The following is an 18,380-nucleotide window of genomic DNA, read 5'->3' as shown; positions in this document are numbered from 1 at the left end:
TCTCAAAAAATACCCAGTCTGAAGAGATTCTAATTCTCCTCATCTTTACTTCATTTATTTCACTTCACTTCTGCAGCATCATTCTCCAAACACTTCTGCAAGAGGCACCAACTTCATCATTACATAAAACAATTGACTTAGTTCAGAAACCACACAGCAATTTGTATTGCCATCTCCTGATACAGCAGTTAGGTATGTATAATCACCGACTGCTGCACTGCAGCAGCAGACGCTACCAATGGAATAGGGAATACTGCAAACATGACAGTAAAGTCTACTGTTGTAGCATATAAAATCTTTAAGTTCTTTTTTTTTTTTTTTTTTTTAAAGTCAGCTTTGTCAGCATTATGCTAGTGCATAAGAGTGGAAGCCATCATGACACACCACTCTTGGCTCTTATATGAGCAGGTAAAAGTAATAAATGGATGGAAATTTTATACTACTGCTCTAAGCTACTATTGATGCTGTCATAATACAAGCAAATACCTCTATGTGTATTTTGTACAAACTGATCATTCCAGTTTCTATATTCAGGAGGACTTTAAGATAAAATACTTTATTTAAAAATACTTAACAACATTGTTTCTCTCCTTCCTAAATAAAACTAATCTGAGCTGGCAGAGGACTAACTGCTCTGCTAGAAACCCTTCCTATGCATCCAGAAAACAACAAACTCCATTCTACATCATGAAAATCAGTAAATATCATGTCCAAGCTGATTTCTACACAGTATACCCACATCTACCCTGTAATATTGCTCTTCTTTGGTGGTTCTAATACACCATTTCAGCATTAAAGATAAGTTTGTATCTGGAAACAGGCAGACAAGTTTAGCAACAAGAAAATCTAGAGTTTATTTTTATTACTGTGTTACAGCTCTGGATGGATGATCCTTTATGTATTGTCTTTTCTGGCCTAAAAAGAATGCATTTTACCAATGTGAATTAATAAAAATTTTGCAAAATGCTTGCAAACAGATGAAAATTCAAAAACATCCACATCTGTCTCACTCTACACAAGTCAGGCAATAATATCTGCCATACTATTACCCTGGTATCTGATTTTCTCACTACCTTTAGTTGCCTCATCCTCCCACAATAAACAGAACTATTTCTCAGAAAATAAGAAAGAGGAGATTTGAAAATGAGAGTGAAGAAATCACTAAGACCACATAGGAAGTCTATGAAGAACAGATTTCAAGCTTGCCTTATGCACTAGACTACTTTCTTGTTCTGCTTCATTATAATAAATTGTATTCTCCTTCCATACCTTACCTTCTTCGCAAAGCTGAACCAACTACTTATGACTAATAATAACATAACATTACTATTTCATATCCAAGGTAACCCAAGGTATTTTAATGACAAACTAAATTTGATAAGGCAGACTGGGAACTGCATTGGTAAGCACTATGCATATGTTTACTGTTCACAATACAATTACTATACAGTTAGCTGTAAAAAGTGGTTTTCAGAGGGAATCCACCTTGAAGTCTATCCAACACATAAATCTTCTCTGAAGGACATACTATTCGTTTTACTTTAAAACATCATTAGCTCTCCAGATAAACTTCAGCTGATCCAAAAGAGTAACCAAATACCTGTGGTGCTTCAAGTATTATTGAGAAATTAATATTATCTATTGGTTCTGGAGATCCAGGGCTAGTTTTAATGTTGCTGGAATCCACACTGTGCATGTTCTCCTCCCCTTTGCTTTCTCCCTAGAAAGACAATTGAAATGATGAGTAAGGAAAACAAACAAGAGAATTCCCACGTTTTTCAATGAACCCCAAGGGAGAGGAAGAAACAGCCTTTAGAAAAAAGATGGGAAGAAGATACAGAATTATAAAAAAGGGAAGTCATAAATGGAGGAGAGGAACCCAACAGAGATATTAGTACAGATATAGTAGAAAATAAAGAGATATCTTTGTATTTGTCTTTCTTTCCTACATATGAACAATGAAATACCACTTCTTTAGAAAAGGAAGGAATACATTTAACAGCTTTCCTACATTCCTATTTCACCACTCCCCTACCACTTTGAATTACAAGCACTTTCTATTAGATGACGCTTTAATTAATTTTGCCTGAGTGCCCTTGATGAACAATACTGCAGTGTTCTCTAGTAAACTACTGTCTGTTCCAAAGCCCTGATTCTAGAAAAAGGAAATTCTACTTGAATTTACAGTCTTGACTTCAAACAGATTAAGTTTCTTTGATGTCAGTGGAGCTCAAGCAAGCACTCAGCAGTGTCTTACAGTGAAATGGACTTCAGCACATATTTAACCGATTTCCTGAATTGCTCAAACCATGTTACACCTACGTATAGGGCCAGTGTGCATAGGTTTGCCCAGACATGTCTTCTGATTCCATGTGGATGTTCTTTCAGAAGGAACCTGAGAACACTGGTTTTCCAGTCAGACCTTTTGGACATTGAGGTGCCTATTTCCCATCTAGCAAGAATTTCTGGACATGTATAGGAACTTAATTGCTTTCCACATGCATACATACTTCTACCCTGGATTTTTGCCCCCACCCCCCACCCCCTGCAAATACAACCACCCAGTATACATGTCATAGAATAAAACAGAAAAAAAGTTAAAGTCAGTCCTTACCACCAAAGGCTTGCAGATTCCAAGAGAAACTGTACCTGGGGGCACAGATTTCAACACTTCCACTGCCTCTGCTAAAGTGGCGCTGTCCAAATATTTCTCATTTACAAACACCAAGCGGTCACCTGGTAAAAGCTCACCCCCACGTTCGGCTACTCCGCCTGCCACCAAAGAGCTGATCACAATGGCTGTTCTTGTTGGATCTAAGGGATCCTGAAAAAAAAATATTTTAAAAAGTCTAAGCCCCTAGAAAGATGATGTTTAAATTGAGTATGTAAAAGCACGTTCATCACCTAATGCTGCAAACTGAAGCTTGCTGAGATGTTCAAAAGTACTGCCAAGGCTTACAGTTTACAAAAAGAAAGGTTTGCAGTAGGAGGATATTCTTTCACTTGCCTAAACCATTCAGAAATTTTAAGATCCGAAAGCTGACTGATACCTGCCTGCCCTCTTCTTACATAGACAGAAACAGCCAGGCCAACCTGCAAATAGAAAAACAACACTGGCACTCTTCCACAAGCCTCCATCCGGCCTGTTATGTGCTAATGTTACATAAAATAACCATTCTGCATGCCATTCAAGAGCTTCATAGGAGCAAAACTGATGTTAAAAAAAAATCACTGCAAGAGTGGAAATCTAATTGAAAATATTATTAAATTAAAATTAAAAATCGAACCCAAAACATTCAAGAAAAAGTAGTATACATTTGCTATATTACTGCAGTTTTCTCAAGTGTTCTTGCTTTGTCAAATCTGCATGACAACTCATGAAAGACATTTACTCCACACATGAAGCTTCCTTGACAAACAATACAGGGGACAGCAAGGGAAGATTAAGATTATTACTGAAGACAAGGAACACACTGAGGAATGTGAAGTGGAAGAAAATATACACAATGGAGAGGCTGCAATCTGACACAAAGATAGTGACTTCACTTACATTTTTTTCCCCAGTATTAGCCTTTGTGTTGTGTCACGTACCATTTCTATCATGCATTCAGCCATTTAAGTATTTATCCTCAATCCAATGAAATGATCATAAGATATTATATAGTGGCAGAAAGATACACAAACCAAATTTATGGGGCTTTTTTCTTTCCTTGTTGTCTTTTTAAGATTAGAATTAGCCTTTTGCCCCCTTGCTACAGACTCATAAAGTTCAGAAATGCTTCTTGTATGCACTGTGTCTTCAAACGCATAATCAAGTACTGTTTTTCCCTCAGGACTTGCATCTTATGCAGTGCACGGGATGGATTAAAAAAAGGGGCAAAAATCAAATCACAAAGACCACCATGAATTCAGCAGAGTTAATTTGAAAACAGGAATGCTTTTTTAACTCTTTATTTTTATATAACTATACAATGCTTTCCAAGGGAACATGTTTTTTTAAGGTACGTGCAAACATATGAGGCAATGAATATAGTATCTGTAAATGGCTGAAATTAGAGAACTGCAATTACAGTTCAGCAGGAAGAGCCATGCTGAAACGGAATTCAAGTAAATACATATTAGTAATAATTCTCTCTTGTTCTACTGCTTAATCCTGCCATTTTACAATCTTCCCAAACACTGGGTATCCACACTGTACAGAAGAGGCTTCCTTGCAAGTATCATGTCTTGATAATCAAGCCCAGCAACCTCCCTCTGCTGCGCAATGGTGTTCTGCCTACTGAACCTGTGCCAATATGCTTGGGCTGTCTGACTGTTTATGCTCAAACCTGCCTCACACAATGCCAAGGGGAAAGGATTTCATTTATTTCAAATAGCAAGCTACCCATGTTCTGCATACGCTTTGGAAATTTTTAGAAACAAAACAAATACTAACGCAGAAAGTCCAGAAGAAGAATCCAAAGGATTCCAAGATGTAAAAGAAGAGGTTTCGCTTTAAGAGCATTGAATTTTGAAAACATAAAGTTAACTGCTGCCCTTTGCATAGAGAATCAGCTCTGCCTGCCCTTGCCGACAAAACCATGTGCCTAACCGACCTGATGACAGCTGACCACAGAACAAACAATCCTTTTGACACGGAGTTTTAGGATGGTTTTAATTTTTGGGTTTGCTCCAATGCAAAATAAAAATAATCTTTTGGACTTCTTCGCAAAATCACGATTGTGTTGAGACAGCCATTTTTGAGCAAGCAAGGCACCGCTCACGTAAGGAAGGCTTTGCTAATAGAACTAAACCAGCAAGTTTTCCTGTCATGGGTTCATATTGCCATGGCAAGCAAGGTTTATGCTGGGTCCCTAAATGGGTGAACGCTCTCTCAGCAAAACTACACCTTTGCTGACACAACAGCTTTTGTAATATGACTTCTGCTGGCTTAGTTATACCGATAAAAATGAACAAAACAACACCAGCACTCATCCTTACTGATGCAGATAAGCTGTCAAAAATTTGCAAGTGAATGATTAGCCCAGTAGTTAAGTGCCGGCTGAGAAAATGGGAGAATCAAGTTCAAATCCCTGCTCTGTCTGATCCAAAGTCATTATTTTTTTCATTCCAGACCAGAACCGCTTAGGTAGGACATGGAAACCTCAACATTAGCTTCTTCTATGTAGATATTCAAGGTCAGTGGCTTAACTACCACATTTCGGATGAGAAACAGTCCTGTTTCAACTTAAGTTTTTACTGATACAAAAACATTTTGGCTTCAATAAATCATTATGTTTTGGAAAGAGATAATTTAGGTGAAGAAGTGTTCCAACACAATTTAATCCTCATGTTAGAAATGTAGATTAGAGTTCCTGCAAACATACAAAGTTTCTATTGAGAACAGCACTGTTACCGTCGCTGCTTCACCACATGTACAAGTGTTAGCCGTGTATTGGAATTGCTTCACGAAGAGCTGCAGCAGAAATCTTAAAAAAAGGAGCCCATATTAAAAAAAGTTGATCAGGCAAACACAAAGCAGGGGTTATAATTACACTGCTGTTTTCAAGCAGAGGGAGCTATTGCACAGGAAGAGAACAGCAATATAAACTACACAGTAACAGGGCTAAGCCAGTAACTCGAGCAGTGCTGTAAAACCCTGAGTGTTTGTTATCAGTGACTGCAGATCACAATGCGATTGCCACAAGGAATGCAACAAAAGCTGCATGCAAAGGTACAGACCTACTGAATTTCAAGGTGTAATCATCAAGAAGTACTCTCTATAATTTAACATGAGAGTGATTGTAACTGTGGATTGCAGCGTGCTTTCTTTAACAAAACAAAAGGAACAATGTTTTTTTTTTTAAATCTTGCCTTACAATCTACACTCAAACTGAAATGCACCCCAAAGAACACCACCTGCTAAAACAGGCCAGCAAACACTGAATTCACATTCACATCTTGTAAATTGTGAGTGCAACTGGACCATGTGGGTTGCTGTCTTTTTTTTTGAAAGCAAGCAGTGCTAGCAGCAGGCTGAAAAGCAGATTCTTACCTTCTACACTAACTGCAAAAGGCCAGTTGACTCCCACAGTGCCCTGATGGCCTTCAGGGCCACCTTCATGTTAACAGACCAGCCAGAGCCATTCGAGGTTACTAAACATCACTAGCTGTGACTGCACACCCACCCTAAGGCTCTTGATTCATTTTACTTGGCTCACATTAAGCCAGGTAATAGTGATTTTTAGTCACTAGCAGTCAGGACCAGATTTCAGTTTTTCCTTTAAAGTGAAAGACTCATTTATGTGGATGGAGTTTACAGGCTAGGAAGAAACTCCCTCCCCAAACCCAGAGCTAAGATATTGTTGTAATGGTACTTGACTAGAATATAGAAGTGACTCAACTTCACTAGTTCAAGAAATTATTACATGACTTTGCATTACAGCAGAGGGAGTCTGCACAGGACAGCGCCATGCAATTTGGTCACCTGAAAATGGGTATGAACTAGGCTCGGTATATTTAAAGACAAACTTTTAACCTCAGTTTGCCGAAGGATTCCTTTACACAAATGAATAATTTATGAACAATGAGGAAAGGAATCAGACTGAGAAGTAAGGCTATCAGGAGACAAAACCCTTTAACTCACAATCACTGACACAAATTCTTTTGCTAAGAAAGAACTGAATGTAAAAACTCTGCCGCTTGTATAAGCGATGAAAACTGACCACTGCCATGCACCAGCAGCAGCCCAGGATGCTGGCCTCCAGGTAACCCTTTGAGGAACTAGTATGTCGTAGCTGTTGTCTTTTCCTTTGTGCTCAAGCCAGCCATAGAGTATACGAACTTGTTTAAAACAGTCACAATTTATTCATACTTAGCACACCATATATTTAACTATGTTGAACCATAGGCTTTCCCTTCCCCCCTACTGCTCCTCATCTAAATCCACAAATGTTTGCTGGAGTCCAGGTGTCAAATTTTTCTTCTTATTTTCAGAGTCTCATTTGTTCTGGATTCATTTAACAGTGCAAAGTCAAGCAGGGGCCACTGCAGTTGCTGCCTCTGGGATCCCTGGATTCAGAGCAGTATGAAGCCTCTTAAAAACCTGAGCTCTGCTAAAATATTAAGAGTCCCAGGAGCACCACGTTAACAGAGTACTACGTGCAATGCTGCTGGAGCGCGTAACTTTATTGTGGCTTCAAGTGAGGGATTCAAACTTGCCATGGGCACCCAAGATTCACACTGCTGGCTATCAGAGGTCCTTAGAAAGCAAATCTCGAAATACAACCAACACAGCTTACCTCTGTCCATCACACTGGAAAGTTAAAATGGTAACAACCGACTGATTCTTTCCCCGTCCTTACCAAAATGTGAGGTTTCCGCAGCAGCCAAGAGAGGGCACTCCAGGCCAGCCCAGCTCCCGCACTACCGGAGGCGTTTCAAGCTCTGACAAGTCCATCCCCATCTGTACAGCCCTCGCTATGCGCAGAGGATGAGGAGCAGCCTGTCCTATGCAGTAGACTGTAGCTATAATTCGATTGGATGTAAGCAGCTACCACGTTTTCTGGGGTTTTGTTTGTGTTTTCCTTTTTTAAAGGCTCATATGAAAATGTAAGACAAAGCTGCGGGTGACTGACATTTACTGTGCAAAGTCACTCTCACTTACTTACAGGCTATATTAGTTTTGGCATCACTTAAGATCTAAATTCAGCTAGCCTGACTTCCTAGAATATTTTAGCTTTCTTCAAGCAACAAACTGCACACTGCCACAAAAACACTCCTCTGAAAACACACATCAAAAATAGCATGGTAAAGGATCCCAAAAGAAACACTTTGAAACTTTTTTCCTGTACCAATTTTGATTTATCTGAACAATTTTACAAGTGCCAATTTGTATACTGCAGGTTTTTGCGAGAGAGCCAAAACAAACACATGTTAGAGCTCAGAGGTCAGAGCAATCCCGCTTCATTACATTTTGCATGGGACCACTTCCAGGTCTAACATACATATCCATATTTAAAACTCTTCAGTTTGCAAGTGAATAAGATACCAGACTGAAAGACTCTTAAAACACAACACTGTAGCATACTGTATGAGGAACATACACTTGTCAACAACGTACAGGACTAAATGCATTTTAGGTTCATCTTACTGTTATGTAGAACAAAGGCAGAACTGTGCATGAAGTAATTTACCTGTGTGCTCAGTGTTGTGAAATTACTCAAAATACTCATCCATGCTCTCATTTTGTGAAGTACCACTCATTCCCTCCACATACACACCAACAATGCCGATAGGATGCAAGAGTCAAGAACAGTAAACAACTTGCAGACTTTTCAAAGGCACTAAGTACTTCCCCACAGAAATGGAAGAGAGGAAGAATCAGGTGTGAGTGAGGCCAAGTTCCCTCCTTAAGGCGGCCTCAACTTAGGATTGAGACTCAAGGTCCAAACCTTCTGTTCATTCGCGCCAATGTATTTACAGGAGTTGGCCGTAGGAACTGCCAAAGGTACTCTAAAGCCTGAAAAAACATCCCTGAGAAAGTGCTCAACTAGTTTTTGTTAGGTCCACTGCATGGGCAATCAAACTGAAATTCAAACCGTTTAAGACTTGTTTCTGCCTCTTCCACTCGTATTAGATTGCAGTCAGCAGAACTACTTAGGAAGACTACACAATGCACAGCCTCTGTCTGTACCAAAGAAATAAACTACAGGCTGATGTGCTGAAGTAATACAAACTTAAATACAGAACGTATTCAAGGAGGAACGCTGAACTTTCCTGTGATGTAAGGCAAAGCACTGGAAATAAAACATAAGTATTTATTGATCTGTAGTGAGGGAATAAAGCAATGAATTTCAGAAGCTCTAGTGTGCAGCCAGCATTAATCAAAACTTCTGTTGTGGGAAATGTCAGCAAAGAAACAGGAACTCACAAGGAAAGAAAAAACATAAACAAAATATATAGAACCACACCCAAAGGAGTATAGAGAACAGCAAAGTAAGAGTAGGTGGCACAATGGGTTTCCCAAACCAGGCTTTCATCATCTGCGATCTGAAATCATATCAGTCTTCTACAGCAAGAATGAACATGGTGGCCAGCAATTACTCAAACCCACATAGGTCTGGCAGAGCTGCCAAGTGCTACGCAGTCAATGTTCATCTGCTGCGGAAGAGGGATATGCAGCAGATAGTTGCAACAAAAGTGCCTCCAGGGAATGGTCAAAAGAAAAAGATCTTACGCACTACTCCAATTCTCAAATAAAAAGATCAAAGATAGGCACTGACTACGGTAGTTTTGAAAGTGTCGCTGTGCAGTGGACTCAGGTGCACACCACTATCTTTTAATTTATCAAACTTCTCAATCAACCTAAGGTTTCATACGCCTTTCATATTTGCTCTCAACAGAGCTAAAGTCACAAGGATTACGTTCATTAGACTCTCTTAATATCTTACACTTTCAGACTTCCCAGCTCCAGAAAAAACACACTGAATGCTGACTACAGGGAAAAGCCGCAGAGATAAGAAAAAACCCTGAACTCATAAGGAAATGGAGGAAAGCCACTGTGTGATGAGATAAAGAAGGGATAGAGATGTGTGGGAATAAATAAAAAATACCAATGAGCCAAGGGAAAAAAAAGCATGAATGGTATCACCTACACAACCTACACATAGTAGTCCTAATGCACATTCTGGGTTTGATCAGCTTTCACATTCAAATAATCCCTGAACTAAAAATCCACCAATGCAGCAAGCACTTCACCAGTTCACTACACTGGCCTCAACACTGTTAACAGTCTGTGGAAGCGCAGTGTGTGTTTTCACACAAGCCAGAGCTCTCCTCTGCGTGGAGAGCTTGCATCTTAAACAGAAAACACATGAATTACAGAAGATTCATTACAGAAAAAGCTGCAGGAGAAAAGTGGGGAGACAGGACAGGCTCTGGTTTTGCAACAAGGATCTGCAAACAGTGACTTGGCCCAAAGACAACTTCTAACAGCATGGATGGCAAAAAAGACGAGAAGGGTAGGCAAAAAGGTTGCAGAGAGTTTTAAGGCTGCTGCGAATCGCAGTGAGAACAGAAAAAAACCTCCAAGTGCAACAGCACTATTTGGATTTAGGGAGTAGCATCTTCCAGAAGGGTGAGGTATTAAGAAAACAGAATACCTCATAACTTGCATGAGTTTTCAGAATTCTTCATGCTTATCCATCAGCACAAACACGTACCTCAAATCTCATCGGTTCAGAACAGCAGATTTGGAGCTGTCTGGGTTGAGCTTTTACACGCCCATTGCTCCACTGTCTCCACATGCTCACTGAAAGAAAGCACTCAGTTGCACAGTTCCTTCTAGTCTCATCTACATTATCTTACCCTTGCTGAGATTTGCCAAGAGTTTAACAGAAAATCTAGCTCCAGTTTTGTCCCTTTAAATTCTCGCCTTCTCTTGCAGGCAGAAGACATCTGTGGAATAATAATGAATTTCTTTGGTTTGGGGTTTTTTGTTTTTATTAAAAGCTATTCTTCCTAGCAGGAAATGAAAAAGAACAACCAGATTGTAGAATTTGGGGGAATAGGGAAAACATTTCTAAAGGTTAATAATAATACTGCTTAGCATTTATTTCAAGGATATGCGACAAACCAAAGAAAAACAGATGTTCTCAGTAATGCTCCAATTCCTCTGCAAACTCAGGTATTGTCCAGAGCACTGGCTGTCACAGCTCACAAAAGACAGGAGGGCCACCCCTAGGATATGCCACTCCACTCTGTACCTGACAACAAAAGGAGGGCTAAGGAGAATCTCCATCCTTTATTGGATGCAGGGAGAAACATAGTAACAATGGACAAGGAAAAGGCTGAGGTACTTAACATCGCCTTTGCCTCAGCCTTTATCAGTAAGGCCAGTTGTTCTCCGGGTGCCCAGCCCCCTGAGCTGGAAGACAGGGACAAGGAGCAGAATGAAGCCCCCACAATCCAAAGGGAAATGGCCGGTGACCTGCCACACCACACAGACACACACCAGTCTCTGGGGCCAGACGGGATCCACCCCAGGGTGCTGAGGGAGCTGGCGGCAGCACTCACCGACCCAGCTTCCATCATTTATCAGCAGCCCGGCCAACCGGGGAGGTCCCAGTTGACTGGAGGACAGCAAATATGATGCTCATCTACACAAAGGTCTGGGAGGAGGATCCAGGGAGCTACAGGCCTGTCAGCCTGACCTCGGTGCCGGGAGGGTTATGGAGCAGATCATCCCGAGTGCCACCCCACGGCACGTACGGAACCACCAGGTGATCAGCCCAGCCAGCGTGGGGTTATGAAGGCAGGTCCTGCCTGACCGACCTGATCTCCTTCTGTGACAAGGTGACCTGCTCAGTGGATGAGGAGAGGCTGTGGATGGTGTCTGCCTGCACTTCAGTAAAGCCCCTGGCACCATTTCCCACCGCATTCTCCTGTGAAACTGCCTGCTCATGGCTGGGACAGGCGTACTCTTCACAGGGTAAAAAAACTGGCTGGATGGCCAAGCCCAAAGCGTTGTAGTAAATGGAGTTACATCCTGCCGGCAGCTGGTCACAAGTGGTGTTCCCCAGGGCTCAGTGCTGGGGCCAGTCCCCTTTAATACCTTTAATGGCAATTTGGATGAGGGGATCAAGTGCACCCTCACTAAGTCTGCAAGTGACACGAAGTCGGGGCGGAGTGTTCATCTGCCAGAGGGTCGGCAGGCTCTGCAGAGGGATCTCAGCAGGCTGGATCAATGGGTCAAGGCCAATCATATGAGGTTCAACAAGATTCAGTGCTGGGTCCCACACCTGGATCACAACAGCCCCACACAGCACTACAGGCTTGGGGAAGACTGGCTGGAAAGCTGACCAGCAGGAAAGGACCTGGGAGTGCTGGTCGACAGTCAGCTGAACATCATCTGGCAGTGTGCCCAGGTGGCCAAGGCGGCCAGCGGCATCCTGGCTTGTACCAGAAACAGTGTGGCCAGCAGTGATCACCCCCCTGTACTCAGCACTGGTGAGGCTGCGCCTCAAATATTGCGTTCAGTTTTGGGCCCCTCATATTGGGAAGGTATGATACAAGGAAGATACTGAGGTGCTGAATGTATCCAAAGAAAGGCAGTGGAGCCGGAGAAGGGTTTAGAGCAAAAATGTTATGGGGAGCGGCTGAGGGAACTGGGGGTGTTTAGCCTGGAGAAAAGGAGGCTCAGGGGAGACCTCCTCACTCTCTACAGCTGCCTGAAAGGAGGCTGTAGCGAGGTGGGGTCAGTCTCTTCTCCCAGATAACAAGCAATAGAACAAGAGGCAATGGCCTCAAGTTGTGCCAGGGGAGGTTCAGAATGGATATTAGGAAAAATGTCTTCATCAAAAGGGTGGTCAAGCCCTGGAACAGGCTGCCCAGGGAAGGGGTGGAGTCCCCAACCCTGGAGGTACTTAAAAAACATGCAGATGTGGCACTTAGGGACATGGTTTAGTGGTGGACTTGGCAGTGCTGGGTTAACAGTTGGACTCAAGAGATCTTAAGGGTCTTTTCCAACTTAAATGATTTCCTGATTCTATGAAATGCCTCCTTAACTTCTCACTTCAAGTCAGACTGATGACCTCCCCCGCCGCTCAAGCCCAGCATCAGGGCATACTCAAGCCTTGGCATGGCTTCCTGCCTCCAAGTTCTCCAGCTTCTCTACCTCAGCAAGCTATTCCTGTGTACCTGTCTGTAACTCATGCTGAGATACACAGTCTCTTTGATTTCTTATTGAAGTGGTTTCTGGTCTCCCAATGCTTTTAGTACTACTGCACTGAGGTTTTGGAAACCACTAATCACAAACACCCTAGAAACTACCAGGAATGTGCTCAATTGCATTCACCAGCCCTTTGGTCCTGAAAAGTAGTATTTAAGCTGAACTCCAAGAGAATTTTTCAAAAAGCTACATTGAATTCAATTCATGACACACTATTAAGAATTATTTTACACATGAAGCAGCTTAATATGATTTAAAGGACACAGAACTTTCCCATAGGGGGAGAGAAGCAAATCCTCTGTGAGATGAGTACCAACACAGTTGGTACTGAGGCTTACAGAACTTTGATGTTAATGAATGTGGATGGGTTGTAGAGATGGGAGAAAAGCTGCCTTTATCAGTTTTCCCAGTACCAAGCTGACAGCCATTGTAAAACTGGGTTTTAATACAGCTGTGCAGCTTTTGCCAGTAAGCCACAGGTTTCCATCACATGATCAGGTGAAAATGTGCTTAACAAGGATGTGAATATGCTTCTTTGTTCATAACAAACTTATCACAAGACAGACAAAGCTCAAATTATCACAACAGGGCAAACATTTAGCCAGCAACATGTCAAAGCATTCCAGCTTGCATCTTGCTGTTGAACTGACCAAGACAGACAAAAAATATAATCCAGCTGAATACCACCTTCTACAAATATGAAGTCAGTTTGCTTTTTTGTAACTCTACATCTGGAGCCTGTTTGTTTGGGGCATAAAGAAAAGAGGAAAGATATTTGGAGACACCTAAATTGCTTCCCTTCCTGCCGTGAAGGACTATGCAGTGATTGTTATAAAAGAAAACAATTCTTTCCCATGTTCCCTGGGAGAAGGACAAAACATAACCTGCTGAACGCGCAGCAAAAAAAGACTTCAGTTCAACTGCAATAAAAAATTGCTAATGATAAGAAAGATAAGTCCAGCAACAAGGCGGCTGTGGAGTCCCTATTGCTAGACTACAGTAAGAACCCCTTAAAGATTGACCCAGGCTCACGAAGGCAGGCACATTTCATGCCGTTTCTGGTCTGGGTAACATGAAGATCATACAGTGCTGAAATGCCTGTTACTGCTTCGATGGATAGGTAGACATTTACACCCATGTTGGCAAGGACCACTTGGAGCAAGTGAGCCCATGAGCTCCTACTGGCTGACAGGTCTATAGGGCAGCTCGGTACTGTGCAAAAGCATCTGGGTACTGTGCAAAAGCAGCCAGGCACTGGGGACTTACCTTTCAAGCACGAGAGAGAAAGAGAGAAACAGCATCTCACAGGCATTCCCAAGAGCTATGTAAAATGTCAAGCTTCTATTCCAACCCTTGCCCTCTCCAGTTTCACGCACCTTAAAACAGCTGCTTTAAAATACTGTGACTTCAAAGCACAGTAAATTAAGCTCCACATAAAGTCCATTCAGCTTTTTGTTTAATTTGATAAAAGCTCATCAGACCATTCAAGTTACCTTCTGGTCAATACTGCCTCAAGAAATCTGCAATTCAGATACCTGCGGTTCTTCCAATATTTCTGTAAAACATTACTGACAGAATCTGTTGGCTTGAGTGTATCAGGTCTTCAGGAAACACTGTTTCAGGGCCATTCAGTACCTTTTATACTACTGTGATCTCTTCTTTTTCTCTAGAAGTCCTCACCTTGTGTGATTTTTCTTTTCCTCTTACTCTAACACCCTGGGATCACCATCATTTTTATACAGCATTTCTCCTCTATTTTAACCTGATGACATACCATGCCCTCTTTCCTTTTAACTTCTTTCTGAGAAAAAGGATTGGTCTCAATAACAATGGTTCAGCTCTTGACTTGCTGGCTAGGAGGTTTAGCTTCAGGCTAGGCAAACTTACTGTTAAAGCTGGACACTTTCACATCTATTGACAAAGAACAATATATGCATTTACTGTAGTCCCTTGCATCACAGATGATCCCAAAGCACTCTACAAACAGTGTACTGGGTCCCTCATTCACCATCAAAACATACTTGCCGCTAACTGTGCCAGCAACACTACATAAAAGTTAGTCAGGAGGTGAAAAAGAGCGCAACTTCTCCAAGTGAAATTACAAGGAAATTAAGGGAGGCAGAGTATATTACTTTGTGGAGAAGTTGGCCAGAGGACTGAACAGCACACCTATTTAATGGCCAAAAGGGGGGCAGGGTCCCTGTTCAAGATCGAATCACCAGCAATGCAATGCTGCTCCTCAGGTCTCTGCTGAGCACAATGTGTTATCAGCTGAAGAAAGCACACGGCATGCAGAGCCTACTGGCATGGCTGCTACTGCCTCTCCTGCAGGCTTTTCATTCAAGCATTACCAAGAAAAAGCAATGCCTAGCCTAGGAGCTTTGACAAAATCCCAACGTATTAGTGACAATAGAAAAATACACAGATTTAATTTTAAAAGCTCTTCAATATTTCTTATTTAAATAAGCCATCACAGCGGGAGAAAAAAAAATCAGTGAACTGATCATTTCAAGAAAACACAAGATCAGCCTCTCCATCCACCTCCCCTCTCGCCAAGTATTGACCTTGCTAGCAGAGAAGCACTCTCAAAGATTCTAGATTCTCTACCACATAATTACAAATTAGGACATTTAGCAAAGGGGGGAAAAGATTTTTTTTATACATAGTGATCACGGGAAGCTCAACAGTATCCTATATAAATACAGTCCTGTTATAGCAAAGAGGGTAAGTCTACTCTATTTCTCTAATGGTATCCCACAGTTTTAATAACATGCGTACAGGCCTTTCAAGAGCACCTTATTAAAAAAAGAAGGCGGCTCTGTTTTAAACATTTAAATCCCTAAAGACAGACAAAAGAAAACACAGGACAAAGTATAAATACTATTGATTATGCATAATTGGTATAATTAATTTGTAATTAGTTCATTAAAATATATAGGCATTGGAATTATGCTTGTACATTTCTGGGAATATCCTGCAAGTCACCTGGGATATGCTTATCATTTATTTGATAGATGAAACATTATTAGAAAGACAGCCCATTAAAAATTAATATACCCGAGTAATAATTTCTTGATCTCAGCACTCAAGTTTTCTATGTACTTAGATTCCTGTTCTACCTCATAAAGGATTTTTATTAATACTGGTTTTTTAGAGCGTGACTTGGGAAGCACAGCATTTTAGATAACTGAGGCACAATACCTTTTATGTCAAATACGTAGTCAGTTTTGAGAAAACAAAATGACAAATACTATGTTATACACCATGAGAGTATTCAGCACCACATCTAATTCTATAATCAAAATTAAGATGGAAAGGTAAAAAGCCCCACGCTTCAAAACAAATAACAAACATGAATGGAAAGCAGTAGGAAGAAACTTCCACAGCACCATAAGCAGCCTGGTCTCTAATTGCTTAGCATTCTTCCACTTCTGCAGCACATCTGGCATTGCTCACTGTCATAAATGAACACATCTGTATGAGCAGGATTTCAGGAGTTCTTGAATACTGCAGATAACAGTCACCAGTCTCTCACAAGAAGCAACTGGAATGGGCTGGTGTACACTGGTACTGCAGTAGCATTTCAAAGATGTTATACCCCCCTGACGTGGGGGAAAGTAACATGGAATAACAATGCATCACTTTTTTTTTTCCTGTAATGTTGCTTCACTATTCCTACTGATCTTTCCAAAGTCCTATCAATATTTCTCAAGTCTCATTTCAAGCAAAACTTATAAAAGCAATGTGATCTTAAAACCCCAGTTTCCTTAAAACCAAACCTTCCTTAAACTTCTGTAACTGATAGAGACAGTCTTTCTGTGCGCAATTACAAGCACCATGAATAGGCATTCTGCTCAGAATCACCTCTTAAAAAGTATTTTCCTCCCCACCCTACCTCCATCAACACTAATGGGAGCCTAGAAAGGTTGGTCTCTCACCGACACAACTAATCCATGAAGCTAGACCATGTGAATATCCATCTTCATTTAAAAAAAAATCTACAAAAAATTAAAATCATATAATTACTCAAAAAGAGCAAAATCACCAGTGGATACATAGTGCAAGTAGTGTCATTTGCCATTATAAAGCTTGAATCTTCTCTTGCAAAACAAAAAGTATATGCCTTAAAAAACCAACCAACTTTCACTTCCTATAGGAGGTTAAAATTGCAAAAATAAATTTGGAAAACAGAGTTAGGTCTCCAGGTCCTTTAAGCCACAATTAAGCACTTCACTGTAATTTTGTGCTTCTCAGCAAATCTGCTTTAAGAATTCCAAACAGTCTCCCAGGAACCACATCCTTCTTTTCCCCCGCCTCCAATCTAGCATGGACAATTATTTATTTTCTTTGCCCTGCACTCAAGAATGTGATGGATGTATTTACATAAACACACACACAGTCACAGATATCTCTCTATAAAAATTAATCTGCAGATGATGAAAAGTGTAAAAGATCTAAGAGGCAAATCCCAAACAAAAGAGCATACTTTATACATAAATATCTTGAAATTATAAAGATCTGAGATTAAGTGGTTTACCACTCATTTAGAATTGATTAGAATGTATTTAAATTTAGCTGAAAGTACCACAACATTGCTCATGTATTTGCATCTGCGAATAAGTAAATAAAAAGCCTGTTATTAAAGCCTTCATTAATTCTGATTATATGAGAACTTAAAAGCAAATCTGTGTATTACTGCTCTGTAAAGACTCCTAGCAACTCTACAGTAAAGCTGGCACTGCAACACAACATGTGTCAGCGAAAATGACTAACAGGATCTATTTTCAGTAATCTTAAATCACACTGGTAAAATATAGAATTAATGGTTTTGCATAACACTTCAAATATTTTTTATTTTAATTCATTCTCTATTCATGCCTTACTGTATCAAAAAGTGAATTTTATATCACTTGACATTTATGCACAACAGTTAAACACATTTTATTAAACTACAATGTTTAGGCAGTATTCATATGTGATGTGTATATTATTATGAAGAGTGATCCAGCAATTTTATTTCCTTATAAATATGACGGCTAGAGATTTATAAGTATATCATGTTGACTAGAATGAAGAACATTTCATTCTGACTACAGTTTTTGAGAGTTTCTATATATTTAATTGAACACAGTATTTTTGAAAGAAGGATTCATTGATTTTCCCCCATATTAAAGATTTCTCTGTATATTTCTAAGGAGCTTAAAAATTAAGTATATAGTCTACCCTAAAATGGTCATTCTTGGAGAAATCCAAGTTTTTAAGCTATGAATGATTTCTGAAAGTCAACATGCCCCCTGCCCCTCACCCTGAAAACTCTACCTGTATCTCTGGCATACTGGTTTAATAGTTTAAGCAGAGAAGCATAACTGAAAAATTACTAATTAGGTTCTCCAATCTCTATTCTTTTACTAATAAATTAAATACATGTATTAAAGCAAATTTGTGTTTACAGAAACTTGAATTTGCAACATCGATTCACCTGTCAGCCCTGATGTTTCCTTTTGACTGTGAAGGACAGTCCTAATAAAGCTACTTCTGAAAACCACTTTTCATGGCTTGATTCAAAGCCTGGGTGAATGTTTCTATGACCTGAGTGGGACTACAGATCACAGACTAGCACAGGTCTATACCCATTTAGAAATGGAAGGTGATTTGGCACAGCGAGGAGAGA

The 18,380-nt window shown here is 40.5% G+C and overlaps 1 protein-coding gene across 4 annotated transcripts in view; it reads right to left on the bottom strand.

Moving 5' to 3' along the window:
* The window catches only part of PATJ (PATJ crumbs cell polarity complex component), a 157,191-nt gene that overhangs the window by 99,504 nt on the left and 39,307 nt on the right, over positions 1-18,380 (bottom strand). For all 4 annotated transcript variants that reach the window (XM_055724501.1, XM_055724504.1, XM_055724502.1 and 1 more), the window contains exons 18-19: positions 2,615-2,824; positions 1,601-1,720 (exon numbers count right to left, since the gene is read on the bottom strand). In XM_055724501.1, the coding sequence (XP_055580476.1) occupies positions 1,601-1,720; positions 2,615-2,824 (330 nt within the window). The remainder of the gene's footprint in view (positions 1-1,600; positions 1,721-2,614; positions 2,825-18,380) is intronic.

Source organism: Falco cherrug, chromosome 12 (genome assembly GCF_023634085.1).
Source record: "Falco cherrug isolate bFalChe1 chromosome 12, bFalChe1.pri, whole genome shotgun sequence".
NCBI lineage: Eukaryota > Metazoa > Chordata > Aves > Falconiformes > Falconidae > Falco > Falco cherrug.
The sequence above is the reverse complement of the archived record's forward strand: the minus strand, read 5'-3'. Positions and strand labels throughout refer to the sequence as shown.